This window comes from Petaurus breviceps, unplaced genomic scaffold (genome assembly GCF_028583685.1).
Source record: "Petaurus breviceps papuanus isolate PSGF00001 unplaced genomic scaffold, PetGlider_PUasm1.0 490, whole genome shotgun sequence".
Classification (NCBI taxonomy): domain Eukaryota; kingdom Metazoa; phylum Chordata; class Mammalia; order Diprotodontia; family Petauridae; genus Petaurus; species Petaurus breviceps.
Genome location: NW_027186352.1, coordinates 29,092,668 through 29,111,098, shown reverse-complemented (window position 1 = coordinate 29,111,098; position 18,431 = coordinate 29,092,668). Strand labels below are relative to the sequence as shown.

The following is an 18,431-nucleotide window of genomic DNA, read 5'->3' as shown; positions in this document are numbered from 1 at the left end:
AGAGGAAAGAAGGAAGGAAGGAAGGAAGGAAGGAAGGAAGGAAGGAAGGAAGGAAGAAAGAAAGAAAGAAAGAAAGAAAGAAAGAAAGAAAGAAAGAAAGAAAGAAAGAAAGAGAAAGGAAGGAAGGAAGGAGGGAGGGAAGGAGGAAAGAAAGAAACAAAGGAAGGAAGGAAATAGAAAGAGAGAGAGAAAGAAAGAAAGAGATAGGAAGAAAGAAAATTTTTCATGTCCAAATTGCAGGCCTTCTTGAATCAATATCAGTAAGAATGTGGATTGAGCATCATATTGGAATGGAGTATGTCAACATTAGGAAAGTAACAGAAGGGCTAGAAAGAGATTGGAGAACTACATGATCATCTCACTCAGTGTTGGAATTCTCAGAGCCGAATACACAGATGGTGAATTTCTCACCAATCGCCTGGCACAGGATTCTGACTACAAAATAATTTGCCTGAAGATTTGGTCTTCAAAACCTTCAGTGGCAATTGAAAGAGCAAAACACATCAAGCCCATTCCTGCCTTGGAAGAAGAAATTATTTGTTCATTTTGGAGAAAACATATTATTACATTCAAGTGAAAAAAAATACATATAACATTCAGTATAAATTTCATTTTATATCAACATGGGTAAAAACAAACAAACATTTTTGCAGCATAAATTGCATAAAGGGGAGTAACTCCACCTTATTGTAGCTCTGATTTCTCTCTTGGTTCTATCTATAACCATCAGGTGGCATTCCTTTGAGTCTTCATAGCATGAAAATGCCATATAATATGTGTGTATAAATATACATGTGAGTGTGTGCATATGTATATACATGTATACATAGACAAAGGGCACATTGAATTGAATATGAAAGGATGGTATCTAAAAAATAAAATTAAGATGTGAGAGAAGAATATATTGGGACGAGAAAGGGAAAGACAGATTAAGGTAAATTATCTCATATAAATGAGGCAAAATAATATTTACAATGGAGGAGAAGAGCAGGGATGTAAAAGGGAATGGGCCAACCTTACTCTCATTGAATTTGGCTTAAGGAGGGAATAATGTACACACTTAACTGGGTGTCTTACCCTACAGGTTACTAGGGGGTAGGGGATAAGAGGGGGATGATAGAATGGAGGGCAGATTGGGGGAGAGGATAGTTAGAAACAAATACTTTTGAAAAGGGACAGGGTTCAAAGAAGAAAATAGAATAAGTGGGGGGTGGGATCAGATGAAGGGACCTATAGTTAGTCTTTCACAGTAAAATACTATGGAAATGTTTTGCGTAATTTCAGATGTACAACCTATATTGAGTTGCTTATCTTCCCAGTGGTGGTAGGTAAGGAGGGAAGAAGTTTTAAAAAACAAATGTTTAAAAAAATTTACATGCAAGTGGGAAATAAGATATGCAGGCACTGGTGTATAGAATTCCATCTTGCCCTACTAGAGAGTTGCGGGGGAGGGGAGAGATGGGGGAGGATATAAGAAAGGACAGATTGGGAGAAGGGGTATTCTTTAGGCTCCCTATTTTGGGGGGGCGGAAGAACAACAGGGAGAAAAATTTGTAACTCAAAATCTTGTGGAAATGAATGTTAAAACTAATCATAATTTGGAAAAACATTTATTTTACTTTATTTTATGCTTTTGCTTTTTGGAGGGCACTTTAAGTGACTTGCACAAGGTCACCTGGCTAGTTTTTTGTGTTAAGTGTCTGAGGCCGGATTTGAACTCAGGTCCTCCTGAATCCAGGGCTTATGCTCTATTCACTAGCTGCCCCAATTGGAAAAAAAAATGAAAAGAAAAGAAAAGAAGAAAATGCCATACAGTAGAAGAACAACTATCCTGGCAATCAGGTGGAACAAACTCTTCCATAATCTATCTCTATAACTTTGGATAAATCATCTCACTATCTGAGGTTTCAAATTCCTTTTTTGCAAAATGATGATGTAATCTCTAATTTTTTTTTTTCCAACTCAAAGATAGCAAAGATCGTTATCTTTGGGTTCTATGATTATTTGGGTTTCAGTTTCCACATCTATAATATTAGAGGAGTTTCATTAGGTATGTTCCAAACCTATTCCCGGCCCTAATGTGTTATGAATCTATGACACAACTATCTCCTGTGGAACCTTCTCATCACTTTTGGTGTGTGGTGTTATCAGTGACTCCAAAGAGCCCAGGGACATGTCCTATATTTGCTGCCCCTCCTTCTCCTTATAACATATAGAATCACAACCTTTAAAAAGAAAAATCTTTGCACAAGGGGCTCATTTTTTCTCATTTTACTTTCATTAGTCAAGCAAGCAAGCATTTATTAAGTATCTACTATGTGTCAGACACTAACAGTCTAATGTGTTAAATATTAGAAATACAAATAAAAAAGCAAAGGCAATCCCTGTCATCAAGTAACTTACAGTCTAATAGGAGAAAACAAAATACTAGTTGAAAAGTGGAAGAGGGAAAGGTCAAGAAAGGTGCACTAGAAAAGGAAATATAAGAAAAACCAGAGGAATTCCAAAATGGCACAGCCAGGTGAGTAATGAGATGTTCCCTCCTTAGATGGAGGTGTTTGAATTCATGGCTCTATTCTCCAATCAGAGACAGAGGGTAGTGATTGAAGTGGAGTGTGGCTAATGGAATATTCTATGAGAATGTTATTCAAATTAATTCAATGTCCACTGAGTCATAGGATAATCTATTAATAGATTTAGAGATGAAAGGCCTTAGAGATTTTCTATTGAATTCTCTCATTTTCTAGAGGAAGAAACTATAGCCTCGTGAGGCTTAAGTAACCTGCTTTCACACAGACAATAAGTGGTAAAGCTAATATTTGAACCTAGATCTCATATTCTTTTCCAATTAATCAGTTCTTTGAATGCTTTTTGCTGGAGAAGGAAAACTTCATCACATGTCATGCCATAGCCTGAAAACATTCAAAATCCATCAGTATTCCATGGCATGAATCTTTTTGGATATAAGTTTTATGGTTGGCTTGATGGGGAATCATTTTTAAAATATGCACTTTGTCCAACATTTAATAGGAAACTGGCCAAATAATACATTTAATTAAGAAAAAATGTAAAAGATTAATTGTAAGTTGTCACATTCTATTGTCATCACTATTTAAGACCCTTTTCTCTGTCTAAAATGTTAGCTTTGCTTCGTGGTGAGTTTGGTAAATGTGTTAGGAGCTAGAGGGAATCTGACTGCTTTGACTTAGCACATTTTTACATGGAAATATATTGATGCAGTGGGAAATGGCCCATTATTGTCTTTAGCTGCTGTGTGGAGCTACACATCTTCCCAATAACCTTTGTCCATTGTAGTAGACCTTGAAAAATGATGAATTGCCTTCCAAGGGCTTAGGCAGCATTTTTCTAATTTAACTTTCTCAGGAGATTCATAGAAGTAATGAAAGCCGATGCCTTGCTTAAAACTCTCCACACAGCACTACCTGTTTAATACAGGGAATTTGATTTAAGCTTCTCAAATGAAGTGCTTTTGGGCTCACTTGGAATAAACAAAATCTCTTGATGATTTTTGTACTGGAAAAAGTCAGGATGTCACTGACTCACTGGGAGAGCGTGAGAGTCCAATGTCTACATCATGTCTTTTTAGTAGATGTCCAAGGAAGTCAGATAGTATGTGTCAAAAGAATTAAAGACTAACTGTATTCTATATTAGCAGGCCAAAGCTATTCCCAGATGGCTTAAGCACCTGGCTTCATGCTCTGAGATGTGATTCCATTGAAAGTGAGAAGCCTAATTTAAAAAAAAAAAAAGCTTTGTCAAAATATATATCTATATAGGTCTTAAACCCCTCACTTGACTTTTTAGCAAATTGGATATCTCTTCAAAGTCTGAGACCTTGGAAAAGTTATCTAAAATTCAAAGTACTCTGCCACTTAGCAGTCACTCAAAAAGCCTAGCTCCTGGTCCCTGACCAGTATGTTCATTTTAAAAAGCTGATTAGTCATAGAATTCCATCAACTTCTATAGCCAAAAAAGTGACAAAAAATCTCCTGCCCTTTTGCATAAGGGGTACAGTGCTCCAAAAAATTCCACACAATCAATAGAAGAAGTATTATATGTACTAAATATGAATGGTCTGCCAGGTGATAAACATTGAATGCACATAAATACAGAACATGCTATAACCACATTGAATGCCTCTCTTCCTTCAAGACCCAGCACAAGCATGAAGTTCTATATGAAGCTTTATCTGATCTCCATCACTACAATGTTCTCCCTCTCTATTTTGTATTTATTATCTTTATGTAATAATAATGATGATGATGATGATGATGATGATACATTACAAATATCATATCAAGTGTTCCTCACCAGAATCCTGAGAAGAAGGTAGATATTTTGATCTGCCTTTTAGAGATGAAGGAACTGAGGCGACAGAGATTAAATTTCTTGCCCACGGCCATACAGCAAGTGCCTGTGAGATGTCAGATCTCAGGTCTTTCAGAATCCAAGGCCAGCAATTTCTGCTGCGCCACCTTGCTTACCTACAAATTCTATATGTCCATAAATATGCACTTGCCTCTCTCACTAAAATGCATGTCAATTGCTCCATTAAGGAACAGAAATCTGTAGGACAAATTATCAGGGTTGATGATCTCCTTTGCAATACCATCATAATACCTCATTGTGTTATCATTAGGACATCATTTTTCAGTTATAAGATGTGAGGTTGTCTTTTCTAGGCATCTCTTCCCTGGACTTTTGGTAGCTTTTGGCTTCACAGCACTTATTAGGGATAGCTTCTTGTCTCAGTTTTTTTAGTGTGACTTGGGTTCTACAAATTCTAGGCATAACTTTTCAGGCTACCTGCTATTTATCTCATCTTCTTTTTACTAAGTTACAGTGATTAAAATTTTCTCTTCTAAAGCCAATATGCCAGTCCTTTAGACAAGATTTAGCCTATGAATAACCACAGCCAAATGAACTTCAGTTTCAATGCTCACAGGCTAAGTGTAAGAATAGTCTTGCATTACTTGGGCTTATAAATTTCCATCTCTTCATCACTCCCACTTCTATTTAAGTAAAGCCTATTTACCCTATTTCTTTATATCATGGGACAGACTAAATTAATGTACCAACCCCACTAATGTGCCACCTTCTAATTTTTCTCCTTGCTTTCAATCTCTACCCTCTCTAATCCATCCTCTATATAGATGCTAAAATAACCTTTGGAAAACATTGTATAGCCATGTCATTTTCCTACCCAAAACTCTTCAGTGATTCTCTTAGGCTTCTAAGATGTAATATGAACTCACCACGTACTTATAGAATCACTGGTTTGTTTCATGTCGGATTAAATACCACATTTCCAGAGATAAGAGACTTTCCCTAGATTCCCAGTGAGCAAAGGCTTCTACTCTGTACTTAACCTTCCATATCCTCTGCAAATATCTTGTATGTATCCATAAATTTACATGATCCCCATTTGAAAGCATTGTCCATGAAAGCAAAGCTGATTCCCCCTTTCTTTGTATCTCAAATGCACCACAGTGAGGGTACATAATAAATGACTGACTGAACATGGCATTTAAAACCTTCAGCACTTGATCTGCTAAATGGTGCAAAGGCTAGCAAGCTGGACTTGGAGTTAGGAAAATCTGCATTTAAATCTAACCTCAGACACTTACTAACTATGTGTCCCTTGGGCAAGTCTCTTAACTTCTGTCTGTCTTAGTTTCTTTAACTATAAAATGGGGATAGTAATAGCATCTACCTTTAATGTTGTGAGGATAAATTGAGATATCAGTGAAGTTTTAGTGTAGTTCCTGGCCCATAGTAAGTGCTTAATAAATACTTGTTTCCTTCCTTGTTTCCTATTTCCAATTACATTCTTATTTCACATTACTTCCCTTCAAACACTCTACATTTCATCCAACACTCGTTGACTAGCCATTCCCAAAATTTAATGTGCCATTCTCCATTTCTTTTTGCTATATACAGGTTGAATTCCTAGTTACCTGAAATCATCTCCTTCCTCATTTCCACAAATTATAAGTCTTAGTTTATTAGGCCCAAAATTTGTAAGATGACCAGTCCAAATCCCTCACATATTTGCCTTCCAACCAAGGTAATAGAGCTTATCTCTTTCTGTATACCATTTTGTATTTCTTTTTGTTTGTATATTGTATCTTACTGGAAGAATGTAAACTTTTTGGTGGTGAGGGCCTTATATCCTAGCACAGTGTCTTGCACTTAGAAAATACTGATAAATTCTTGCTGGTTTAGATTATTGTTGAATTAAAAAAATTGAATGGAAAATGGTAATGCAAAGATGAATAGTATTTCAACTATGTATAGCAAAATGATCTTAATATATTCTATGACTCGTGTAATTTCAATTCTTCATTTAAGATAGGGACATTGATATTTATACCTCACACCTCTTAGCATGATTCCTTGAACATAGTAATTTCTTTAAAAAATTGTGTGTTTTTGTGCATTTTCAGTTGAACTGAAATGTTTGTTGCATTTTCTCCTGGTCATGGAGTTCTTGAAACTTTTCTAATTGATCAAAATTATCTTTGATATAATCATGTCAACTCTTCTGCTCAAGAAGCTTCACTGGCTCCTTATCACTTTCAGCATCAAAACAAATAAAAAGAAAAAAAAACTCCTCTGGCATTTAAAGCACTACATATTATAATTCCAACTATATATTGAAAATATACATATGATCACCTCTTCTGTACTGCTCATCACAGGAAAAATGGTCTACTTGATGATCATCTTATATGCTATTCCATCTCCCATTTGGATACCTTTGCACAGATCATGGCCCTAGGCCTGGAATGTTCTCCCTCCCAATTCCTATCTCTTTGAATCTCTACTTTCCTTTCAAAATACAGCTAATGGACCACCTCTTACAAGAGAAAAAAAATCCTTCCAATTGTCTCTACCCCCCATAAATGCTTCCCCCTCTCAAAATATTTGGTGTTTAATTTAGAATCTCAAGTACTTTTAAATCTAGATATAGAAATGAAGTCTTCATAAATGAAGAAACTGAGACCTGGGGAGGTAAAAGTGACTTATCCATGGGTACATGAGCAGGAAACTCACAGGTCAAGTTCAAATGCAGGTCCTCTAACAACAAAGCTTGTATTTTTGCCTCTTCATGACTTATATATATAAAATTGTTTCATTCTAGTAAATGTGAGCTTTTTGAAGACATGGACATTTTTTCCCCTCATTGTATCCTTGGTTTTTAGCATAGGTTTTGACATGTAATACACAATTAATAATGTTTGTAGAAATGAAGTTAGACAAACAAAAGCATTTATTTCAACTACTATTTATATCCTAGAGACCCTATACAAGGTTCTGGGGAAATGAAAACAAGTTGCAATAATCCCTTAGAAGATCAAATTAATTGATTATGAATGATGGAATGAAATCTCCTTGGTCTGTTTGATTTTCCTGATTATACTTCACATCTTTTTGTTTTTAAATGCATCTACTGGGCTAAAAATGTGCTGCCTTCTGAATTAAAGGTATGAGTTACCTGAGGACTGATATCAATGATCTTTGATGTATGATTTGTTCCTGTTTATTTGTAAGCCTAACCACTATGCTTTTCTCTATTTCTAGGGGCAGAGGCCCATTGAAGCATACAACTGATGTAATTTATGCAGCTAAAATGATATCTGAATCAGGCTCAAGGATGGATGTCCTTGCTCGGCAAATCGCAAAACAAGTGAGTCCTTTAGGAAATAGACATGGGGAAATTCATTCTCTTGCTTTCTGTGATTTGGACATACCTGCTTAAAGCAAAGGTGTTGACTCAACCAGTCAGAAGGCAGATTGTAATCTGACATCTTTGGGGCAATTTTTCATAGACACAGTAAGACTTTGGCAGAACTAAATATTTCTGAAAAGGTAGATATGATTACATGATCACTTTCTGGAAAAAAAAAAATCAATCAACCAGCATTTACTAGGTGTCTACAATGTGTAAGTTACTGAACATCTATGCATTAAAGTTACAAAGAAAATAACAAAATAAAAAAAAAAATCTTTCTTCAAGAATATATAGCCTGTGTGTGTGTGGGGGGGGTGTATATACATATATCAAATTGAATATATTTACAAAGTAAATCTATTATGAAAGACTCTAGTACATAGGAGCAGAGGTCAGAAAAGGTTTCACATCAGATGTAGTATTAGAAATAAGTTTTGAAGGTATATAAGGAAATTATATAAGGAAAAAAGTATTAAGGTTGTATGTCAGGTGCTTTAATTTTAATAGCCAATCTAAACCTTATTTGTGGCTTCAATAATTTTATGCATCAGTTATCTCATTAAGATGGATATTGCCTCAATTCACACATATAGCAGACCCTTCCAAGGCTTTATATTTTAGTAAATCCTTCACTCTTTTTGTAAAAGGTTCATACAGAATTCTGATTTATATCCTTTGAAATATAAATTATGTGGTTCCAAATTATATTTGGGTGGTTGATAAGATATCATAAGAACTCATAGAAATGTCTATGATATCCACATACAAGCAAAATACCAGGAGGAATTCATGCAGCTATCTCTCGATCTATTTCTAAAAATTGATAAATATATTCTTTATATAATACAAACTGACTTTTGATAGTCTTCTTTTTAGGATGCATTTTCCTTACTAAGAGCTTAATCTACATCTTCTGGGATTTAATGAGTATCACATTTGAAACTGTAATGATAATAATTATTATTCAATAAAACATTAATACTATTAAAATCAATAATGAATATTAATAAAAATAGCCACCATTAATTTGCTAAGATACACACACTTAAGGTTAATGTGGTAAGAATTCTTGATGAAATGTTTTACCAGTGATTAATATTTAAAGATCATATATCTCCTCAGTGCATGCTTCCCTATTCGATTGTGTCTTTGACTTCATAAACATAGTGGTTTTTCCCACCCTATTTGTATAATATACATCAAAATTCACCTGTGCTTTCTCTTTCTGTGCAATTTTGTCCCAGGCTTCTCATGGAACCTCCAAAAATCTTTCAAAAATACTATAAACCTTCCTTTTTTCTTATTACAATGTGTGAATGATGCTATTACCCTCAGGTATTGAACTGTGATCTCTTACTCTTGGTGCATGATCTGCCTAACTCCTTTTCTAATCATGCACATGTATAATCTCTCACATTTACATAGCTTTTAAAAGCTAAAGGGATGCTCTACATATGTTGCATGTGTGCTCCACCTGCCACTTATTGAATACAGATAACCATTAGATAGGTTTTCCTCTATTTATATATTCCTCAGTCTCCCCATGGTCATTTGGGTCATCTACAACTTTGTATCTTTAGAGGTTTTCATTTCTAAAATTCATGAAATACAAGCACACACACAGTAGTATTAAGAGAAGAAATTTGTGTTAAAACAATGGTCATGTCATGTGCATAGCAAAACATAAGACAAAATTCAAATCTTTAATGATAAATTTACAATTAAAAAAATCTATATGTGGCCTCTGACACTTAACACTTACTAGCTGTGTGACCTTGGGCCAATCATTTAACCCCAATGGCCCTGCCTTCTCTTCTCCAAAAAAGTAAAAAAAAAAATCTATATGATTAATACTACACATTGTGCTGAAAGCTGCCCATATTTTCTTTGCTTCTTTTAAAGTTTTCTTTTGTTCTCTGCTATGCACTTTTTACTTTTTTTTGTGCTCTCCACCTGCCACAAACACTTCAACTGAGTAAAAATATATTTCTATATATAGATATGTACATATATACACATACATATATAGATATATAGACATACTTTCCCTAACCAATTCTACTCCCAAACTTTGCTTTTATGTTTGTGCACAACTCCTTTCCTATCCCTCCTGACTCCTCTACTTCACTTCTATCCACTATCTTGCCCTCCTGTTACTTAGATATACCCCTCCAAGTATACCCCCCATATTCTCATTCCCATAAATCTTAGCACCCTATGTTTCTCTTGACTCTTGTATGTCAAATCTTCCATTAAGTTAAGCTTTTTCTTAACAAAGTCTTGAATATCTGACAGTTGATTAAAGGTCCATTTTATTTTTCATTCAGGATTATGCTTATCTTTGCTGGATACACTATCTTTGGCCAGAGCGCCAATTCTTTTGACCTTCAATATATAATGTTTAAAGACTTTTGGTCCTTTAGTGTCTCTGCTGCTAGAAATTCTGTGATTTGAATTGTGGCACCATCATATTTAAATAAATTTTTTTCTTCTTTCTTTTACTATTTTTATTCTTGAGCTGGAGGTTTCTGAATTAATCTATGATATTCCTATAAGTTTTCCTTATAGGATCTCTTTCAAGTGGTGATTGATTAGTTTGTTTTTTTTTTCCTATTTCTACTTCCCTCCCTAATGCTTCAGGACAATGTTATTTATATATTGTATTATTGTATCAAGATAGTTTTTTGATCATAGCTTTCATATATTCTGATTATTCTTATATTTTCTATTCTTGATCTGTTTTTCTGATCAGTTGTTTTTCTTATAAGATGTTTTACTTCCTTTTTTTCATTCTTCATATATTGTTTAATTATTTCTACATCTTTTATAACTTCATTGACTTCAACATCCCCAATTCTTATTTTCAATATACCCTTTTCTTCCTTAAGATTCTGTATCTCTGGGGGGAAGGGAGGTGTGGAGCCAAGATGGTGGAGAAAAAGCAGGAACTTGCTTGAGCTCATCTACCAATCCCCAAAAATACCTGTCAAAAATGCCTCTAAACAAATTTTAGAGCTACAGAACCCACAAAATGACAGAATGAAATACATCTACAGTGTAATATAGCCTGGCAAGTCAAAAGGAAGGGTCTATTGCACCAGGTTGAGGACAGAGTGAAGTCCCACATGGTCCATGCCAGCACTGGCAGAGCACAATGGGCTGCAACAGACCTCAGGAGACTGAATCAGTGGCCGCTGTGATGGTTTCCAGACTTCTATACCCCAAAACACCAAAGAGAAAGTAAAAGGTCAGTGGGGAAACCCCATTGGACCTGGGTGAGAAATGAGCATAGTCCAGCCACTGCTCCGGGGGAAGCAGAGGTGGTGTCAGCAGCAGCAGCAGTAGCAAGAGCAGACCACAGATGATGGGGAGACCAAGTAGCTGATCAGAGGGAATTTGCAGGAATCTCTTTGCTGGCATTGAGGCAGGATTATCTTGCTTTGCCTTGCTTGCATCTGGGTCACAGGCTTGGGTGGCAGGCCTGTGTGAGGAGGAGAGCTGGCATGGCAGAGCTTGTGGCTGATATGGAGAGGGAGTCCTAATAGTTCTGAGGCAGGTGCCTAGAAGTAGCTGTGACAACAGCTGCACAAAACCCCAGAAATTTTGGACACAGCATTCTCCACTCTGGAAGCAGAGGTCTGCCATGGAAAAGAGCTCAAAAGTTAAGTAATTGGCAGGGAAAGTGAGCAAACAGAGGAAAAATATAAACTATATAGGGTGTGGGGGGGGGAAGACTATATAATTTTTCTTTGGTGACAAAGAAGATCAAAGTATGGAATCAGAAGAAGACAACAAAAGTCAAAACTCTTGCAACAGAAGCCTCCAAGAAAAAGATGACTTGGTCACAGGCCATGGAGGAGCTCAAAAAGGATTTTGAAAAAAAAAAAACAAGTAAGAGAAGTAGAGAAAAAAATTGAGAGAAATGAGAGTGTTGTAAGAAAATCATGAAAAACAAATCAACATCTTCCTAAAGGAGACTCCAAAAAATATTGAAGAAAATAACACCTTAAAAAGTAAACTAACTCGAGTACTGGGGGCGGAGCCAAGATGGTGGAGTAGAAGCACGACCCTCCCCGGCTCCAGCTTCCACCCTCCCCAATCCATGTAAAAAGGGGACTCTAAGCAAACTTTGGAGCTGCAGAACCCACAAAATGACACAGAGAAGCTAACCTCCCGCTGAGAACAGCCCGGCAGGCCGGCAGGAATCGGCCAGCTCAACACTCTGGGAGCCGGGCCCAGTACCACGCCGAGGCTTTAGCCCCAGGGCGGGCCTGACCAGCAGCCTGGCAGAGGGTCTCCAGATCAGCAGCAGCTGTGGCCTTTTCCAGATTTATCAACACATAGATGCGAAGGACAAGGTGAGAGGCCAGTGCAGTCTGGACTTTGGGACCCAGTAAGTGGGAGTGCGTGGCTTGGGAGTGCGTGGCTTTTACCCCCGGGCCGAGAAACCGCTGAGATGCCAGCACAGCCTGCCAGAGCCATATGGCGGCTTCAGCTCCTGGCCTGCAGAGTGTAGGGGGACCAAGCACCAGTCTGAGGGGTAATCGCTCTTGCTTTAACCTGCTTGGATCTGGATTGCAGTCTAGGGTGGAGGTCCTACTCCCCTCACTATACTGAGCATGAAAGTTCCTGTGGCTGGTGCCCAGGCAGCCTACCAAAACTAAGTAACCCCAGTACTTGCCACTTGTTGATGTGGGCCCTAGCCTGGAGGTGTTTACTTTTCACAGAGAATTGAGAAATCCCTTGTCCTGGGATTTGTCAAATTTTCCCAGGAAGACCCCTTTGGTGCCCCTATTCTTTTTTATTTTTACATACACTTTGTTTGCCCTAAAGTCCTTTTTTATCTTTTTTTGTGGGGGGAAATCTTGAGAGCTTGGAATTTTCTGACCTACACCATCTTCCCAGAGTCCTCTGTACTTCTTTTACCATTAGACCAATCACCTTTTTGAAGGTGATATTTTCTTCAGTATATTTTGTGCCTCCTTTAACAAACTGTTAATTATTTTTTTGCATAATTCTCTTGTATCACTGTCATTTCTTTTTATGAGTTTTTTTTTCATCATTCATCTCTTTCTTTAACTCTTCCAGGAATTCTTACTGACCTTGGGTCCAATTAGCATTTTTCTCTGAATCTATGCTTATAGTTATTTTCCCATTGTTGTCTTTTGTGTCTTGGTCTTCCCTGTCACAAAGTAGCTTTCTATAGTTAAGTTTTTGGTTTATTTTTGTTTTCTTGTGTTTTTTTATGTCTTCATTTCCCCAGCCTATTTCTTAATTATTAACTGTATGTTAAAGTTGGGTTCTGCTCATCTGGGGCTGGGGAGGCATTATCGCAAGCTTCAGGCTTTTTCATGCTGCTGTTTACAGTGGGACTAGTTAAGTTTTTAGTGCTTCCAAGACGGTGTTATTTGGAAGAGGTGTGATCACTGTTGTCCTGATCTCCACTATGGTCTTTACCCAGAAATGGCCCCTGCTCCCCTCCTGCCACAAGTACTAGTGTTCATCTTGATCTTGGAACTATGACCAGGCTGACTGTTTTCCTGCAGTTGCAAGTGATAGCACTTCTCTCCAACTTAGAAATGCAACCAGAGCCCCTGCTCACTTATGCTAGCTCTCCTCTTTACCCTGGAACTGTGACCCAAGACTCCTTATGGGCAGTAGATTTCTTATCAGTGCCAGCTGTGCTCAGTGCTAGCAAAGGGTGCTCTGTAATCTCTTCCTCACTAGTTCTCTTATCACTTTACCATCCCTGGGCTGAGAGCTCCTGAAGCTGCTGTTGCTGCAGTGACTGTCTCCAATGCCTACTGCTGGTGTTGCTGTTGTGTTCTGGTCCTGTGCCCATTACGGCATCACAGGCCTCTCATGATGACCTAATTGTCTTAGGTTGAAAAAAAAATGTCTCCCTCTGACCTTTCTTTGTCTCTGTTGCTCCAAATTTTGGTTGGAGCTATTTCTTTAAAGGTTCTTTTTAGTGCAATGTTGGGAGAGTTCAGCTAGGTCTGGGGGTGTACTGAATAATCTTAGTTCCAAATAACTGGCACTTCTTGTGTTTCCCTGCCTCCATGTAGTCGATAATTCTATTACTTATTCCTCAGCCTTCCAAGCCCCCAAATCACTGGTACTAACTCAGTATAAACTATATATTTACTTGGGAATAGGTTGTCTAGGCCTTGTAAAATATAAGCTGCACAAGTTGAGATGACTGTTTCATTTCTGTATTTGTTTCCCTAGTACCTAGTACTGTACCTTGCCACTACTAGAGACTTAATAAATACTTTTTGATCATTTTTAACTGATGAAGTTTAGTATGGTTAAATGAGATTGGGACTTAGAATCAGAAGCATGAGTCAACATTTCAAGTCTGACACTTAGTAGCTATGTGATCATGGACAAGACACTTCAACTCTCTAGGCCTTGGTTTCCTTAGCTGAATCCAGGTGGTTGAATCAGATGACAACCATGGTTTCTTATAGATTTAATATTCTGAGATTTAGTGAAACATAGCAAAGGAGTCTCATCATAAGCAAATGTATCTGTAGACTCAGTTATATAGGGAATTCATATTATCCAATGTGATATTTAGATACGATATTTAAGCAACATGCCTATTTTGGGGGGAAACCCTTTTGCCATTTTGACATGGAATATTGTAGCTTCAATAACAGTGGTCATCATGTATGTTTGAAGGGTCTATTTTTTCCTTATTTCATGTTTATAATCAAAGGGTTATTTAAAAAATGTTGCCTACAATCACACAAGAAAGTGGGAGTTAATGGGCATGGTCTCAAATTCTGACTTCAACTATATCTTATGTGAAACATAATTGAGAATATTTACTCCCACAGTAAGACACCAGCTGATTAGTTCATCAGGCAGGTCTTCATTAGGTCTGTCAAGAAAATCATTTCCATGTGAACCTCCATACTTTTAGCTGCTTCACTTGGGTTGATACTAATATCTTTATGTAAAACATTTCTCTGCGAGGAGAATTTAATTGGTACCCAGTATTTGTTCTCAGCATCAATGAAGTCACTCTATTGAAATGAATGTACCTTTTGTTTCTATGGATTGAATTCTCAATAAATCAAAGTTCAATTAATGGTACCACGGCCATTCCAGTGGAATATTAGACCTATTCAGGCAGCTCTCCCCACTTCCTTAAACATGATGTTGTTTTTGCGACTTGGAATATTTGATCAACTAATGGAATTTTGCTGTGGTTAAGTTTCCTAGTTCAATAGAATGTTAAGATCATAGATTTAAGGCCGGAGGTAGTCTTTGATTCTAGGCTTCCCACCTCACAAATGAGGAACTGAGGTCCAATTATGCTCATTTGTCCAAGATCGCACAGCTCTTCGTTGCTCTTCCACAGTACACTCAATGTCAGTCAATCCAAATTTTAGCTCAACTGTGGTATGGATTGTAGTATTCTGAGTTCAGAGAACTGGTAGCAGAGGAGCATTTGATTCAATAATAAAAGAGCCATAGGTCATAGGATAAGAATCCTTAGTTTGGAAGGGACCTAAGAGGTCATTAAATGCAACCACCTCATTTTGACAGTGAGGAACCTGAACACTATGGAAGTAAAGTGAATTTCCCAAGGTCAAACAAAATCTGAAGCATCAAAGGAAGATTTGAACTCAGTTACCCTGACTCTAGAGATAGTATTCTTCCTACTGTAACACATAACCTCCACATTACCTCTTCATTTTATAGTACATTTCTGATTTTGTACTTCTGCCATAGTTCCTGGTTTCCTTTCTTGGAATCCAGTGACTTCACCCACCACCCCAATTGTACTACTCCTACTTAGTAGAAATAAGACAGTCTTTTCTTATTTTATCAATGATAAAAACAATAGCTGATATTTATATAGGTTAAGATAGATATATGAAATATCTTACCATATATATATATATATATGTGTGTGTGTGTGTGTGTGTGTGTGTGTGTGTGTGTGTGTGTGTGTGTAACCTGTTATGGTTTTTCAGTCACATTATAACACAGGTTATATATTTTTCTTCTCGGTTGATTTCTGAAATAGTGACCTAATTGACAAAGGAGTAAGAGACCTTGCTTTTCCCATTCTGGGTTTAGGTCTGTTACTAAGCCTCCAAAACCCAAAATATAGGTGCTATAAGTTAGTATCATATGCATTTTACAGAGTATGATCCTGACTGAGTCGTCAAGTTACTTCTTTAAAGTTATGAAGTGAATAGATGGTAATGGTATTAGATTTGGAATGAAAGTCTTTTATACTAAGACTCTCCACCACTCAGTGTGTTTCAAGTTCCAAATAACACTCTAGCACCCCTAACCCCTTCAAATGTCTTATTTGTTCAAGGTAATCATGTATTTCTAAATTTTAGAAGACAATTCAGTTCAATAAAAGTTAATCAGATTTGATTCAATTTACTCAGTGTATTATGCACCTATTAGGAAGAAAAAAGGAAGGAAGGAAGGAAGGAAGGAAGGAAGGAAGGAAGGAAGGAAGGAAGGAAGGAAGGAAGGAAGGAAGGAAGGAAGGAAGGAAGGGAGGGAGGGAGGAAGGAGGGATAAAGATATGGAGGTCATATGGAAGGAAAAAAAGGGAAGGAGGATGGAAAAAAAGGAGGGAGGGAGAAAGAAGAAGGGAAGAAGAGATTTTGTCTTCTCAGTGCTTGGGAGGTGCAATATGGTGTGATGGATACAACACCAGTCTCAGAACCAGGAAGAATTGTGTTCAGTACCAACCTCTAATAAATAATGGCTGTGTGACCCTAGGCAGGTCACCTAAACATTTATTACTTAAGGAAATCTCTAAAACTATAAGACTACATTGTGAAAAAGGGCTTTCTCATTTTGGAGTCCCTATAGTAATGAAATGACAGGCTCATTCTGCTATACCTACCCCTATTCCCATTGCTCACTTAGTATATTGCCTTGAACATAATAGATACATAAGGACAACAAAAACAAAAAAAGTTTTGCTTTGTTTACTTGAGAAAGCATGACATAGTTGAAAGACACATGAATACATAATACAAAGGCATTTCTTAAAGTCCCATGTTATTCAAATACTATGTGGATACTTTACTATGTGAAACCTCAGTTTTCTCCCCCGTAAAATAGGGATTTATATTAGATGCTATTTATGGTATCTTAGTATAAGAGAGACTTCGCTTCGAATCCTAGTTCAAGTATTTACTAGTTATTTGATCTTGGGAAGTCATTTCTCTTTCCAAAGACGCAGTTTCTTCATGCTTTACAATAGATATAATCTTACTGCCTTACATGGTTTTCTAAAGAAAACATGGATTATAATTCTTAAATTGCTACAGATATTTGGCTTATAACTCCCATCACAAGGTCTTCTAATCTGAAAAAGCCTAAATTTTAGCAATGTCTACTTATACTGAAACAAGAAAGAAATACTCCTATATTTGCAAATGTCCTCCTAAAAATGGCTCTCCTATGCCCTGGAAGTTTCCAAACCCTCATTTACTGTCTATTCACACTAGAAGAGCTGGCCTAATCGATCTGACCAAACAACAGGACAACCATTTGCTACTCAGTCTTGGGCATGGACCATAGTCATTGGCGCCATTGCCAATGGAAATGAAGAGGACTGACCCACTGCCTTATACTATGTGCTTCCCCTATCTTACCAAGCCAGAGTAAAAGCTGGAGACCATTGCAACTTTCAGTAACAGCCTTCATTTTGCCAGCTTAGCAATATTTAATACCTTCCCAGGAAATTGCAGGAGTTATTTCAAATGGACCATGAAAGAAGAGCATCTATGGTCCAAACTTTAGGAAAAATGACATAATGTACATTATGAAGTCTGTTATAAAAATGTCAGTTACTAATTATTTCTTTTGATTGAAGGGAACAAAATCAGTCTGAAGTACCATGCCTCTCCCTATTGTCATTTCCTACTAAATGTTATATTGAACATTAACAGAAAAAAAGGAGAGAAAAATGAAAATGCAAAGCTAATGATTGTTTGACTTGAGAAGGAACATTTAAATTGAGTTGCCATCTGCTTGCCTATAGTGAATGCCCAGGTGCACATAAAAGTTAGATTTTTAAAAATCTCCATAATAGAGAACTAAACAGATGTCCTGTTTAGTGAAATCCCCCTCAGTAAAGTGGATTGTGGTAAGCCAAGGTATCTTATGGTATTCCAGTGATTATTTGTCAATGGGTTAATAGCAGCATTAAACAGATGACAACATTTGATAATGTTCTACAAAGACTGAGAGTTTGTTTTGTAAAACAAAGCTTGAAATTTTGTCTACCATTATCGTTAAAAGGTATCATTCTCATTTCCCATAATATTTATCATTTAGTCAATAGCTTTCAAGAAAAAGATGAATCTCAGTGTTACAAAGAACTTCAGAGGCCATTTCATTCAACCCTTGCACAAATGGTAGCCCTCTCCTTACAACATACTCCCACCTTCTTTGAAGACACATAGGGTGATAAACAGAGATTCGTTTCTTTATCATAAACACATGGAAAACATAAATTTAATGTGGAAAGTATGTGGAGAATGTAAATCTCCAATAGAGGCTTTCAAGTAAGAAGTCCTTCCTCTTTCCCTATTCTTCCTTATGACCTCCATATCTTTATCACCCCCTCCTTTCTTCCTTCCTTCCTTCCTTCCTTCCTTCCTTCCTTCCTTCCTTCCTT

The 18,431-nt window shown here is 37.0% G+C and overlaps 1 protein-coding gene across 2 annotated transcripts in view; it reads left to right on the top strand.

The window, feature by feature from the left end:
• Positions 1 to 18,431, top strand: part of CTNNA3 (catenin alpha 3) — a 2,053,326-nt gene that overhangs the window by 1,962,795 nt on the left and 72,100 nt on the right. For both annotated transcript variants that reach the window (XM_069101886.1, XM_069101885.1), the window contains exon 16: positions 7,606 to 7,711. In XM_069101886.1, the coding sequence (XP_068957987.1) occupies positions 7,606 to 7,711 (106 nt within the window). The remainder of the gene's footprint in view (positions 1 to 7,605; positions 7,712 to 18,431) is intronic.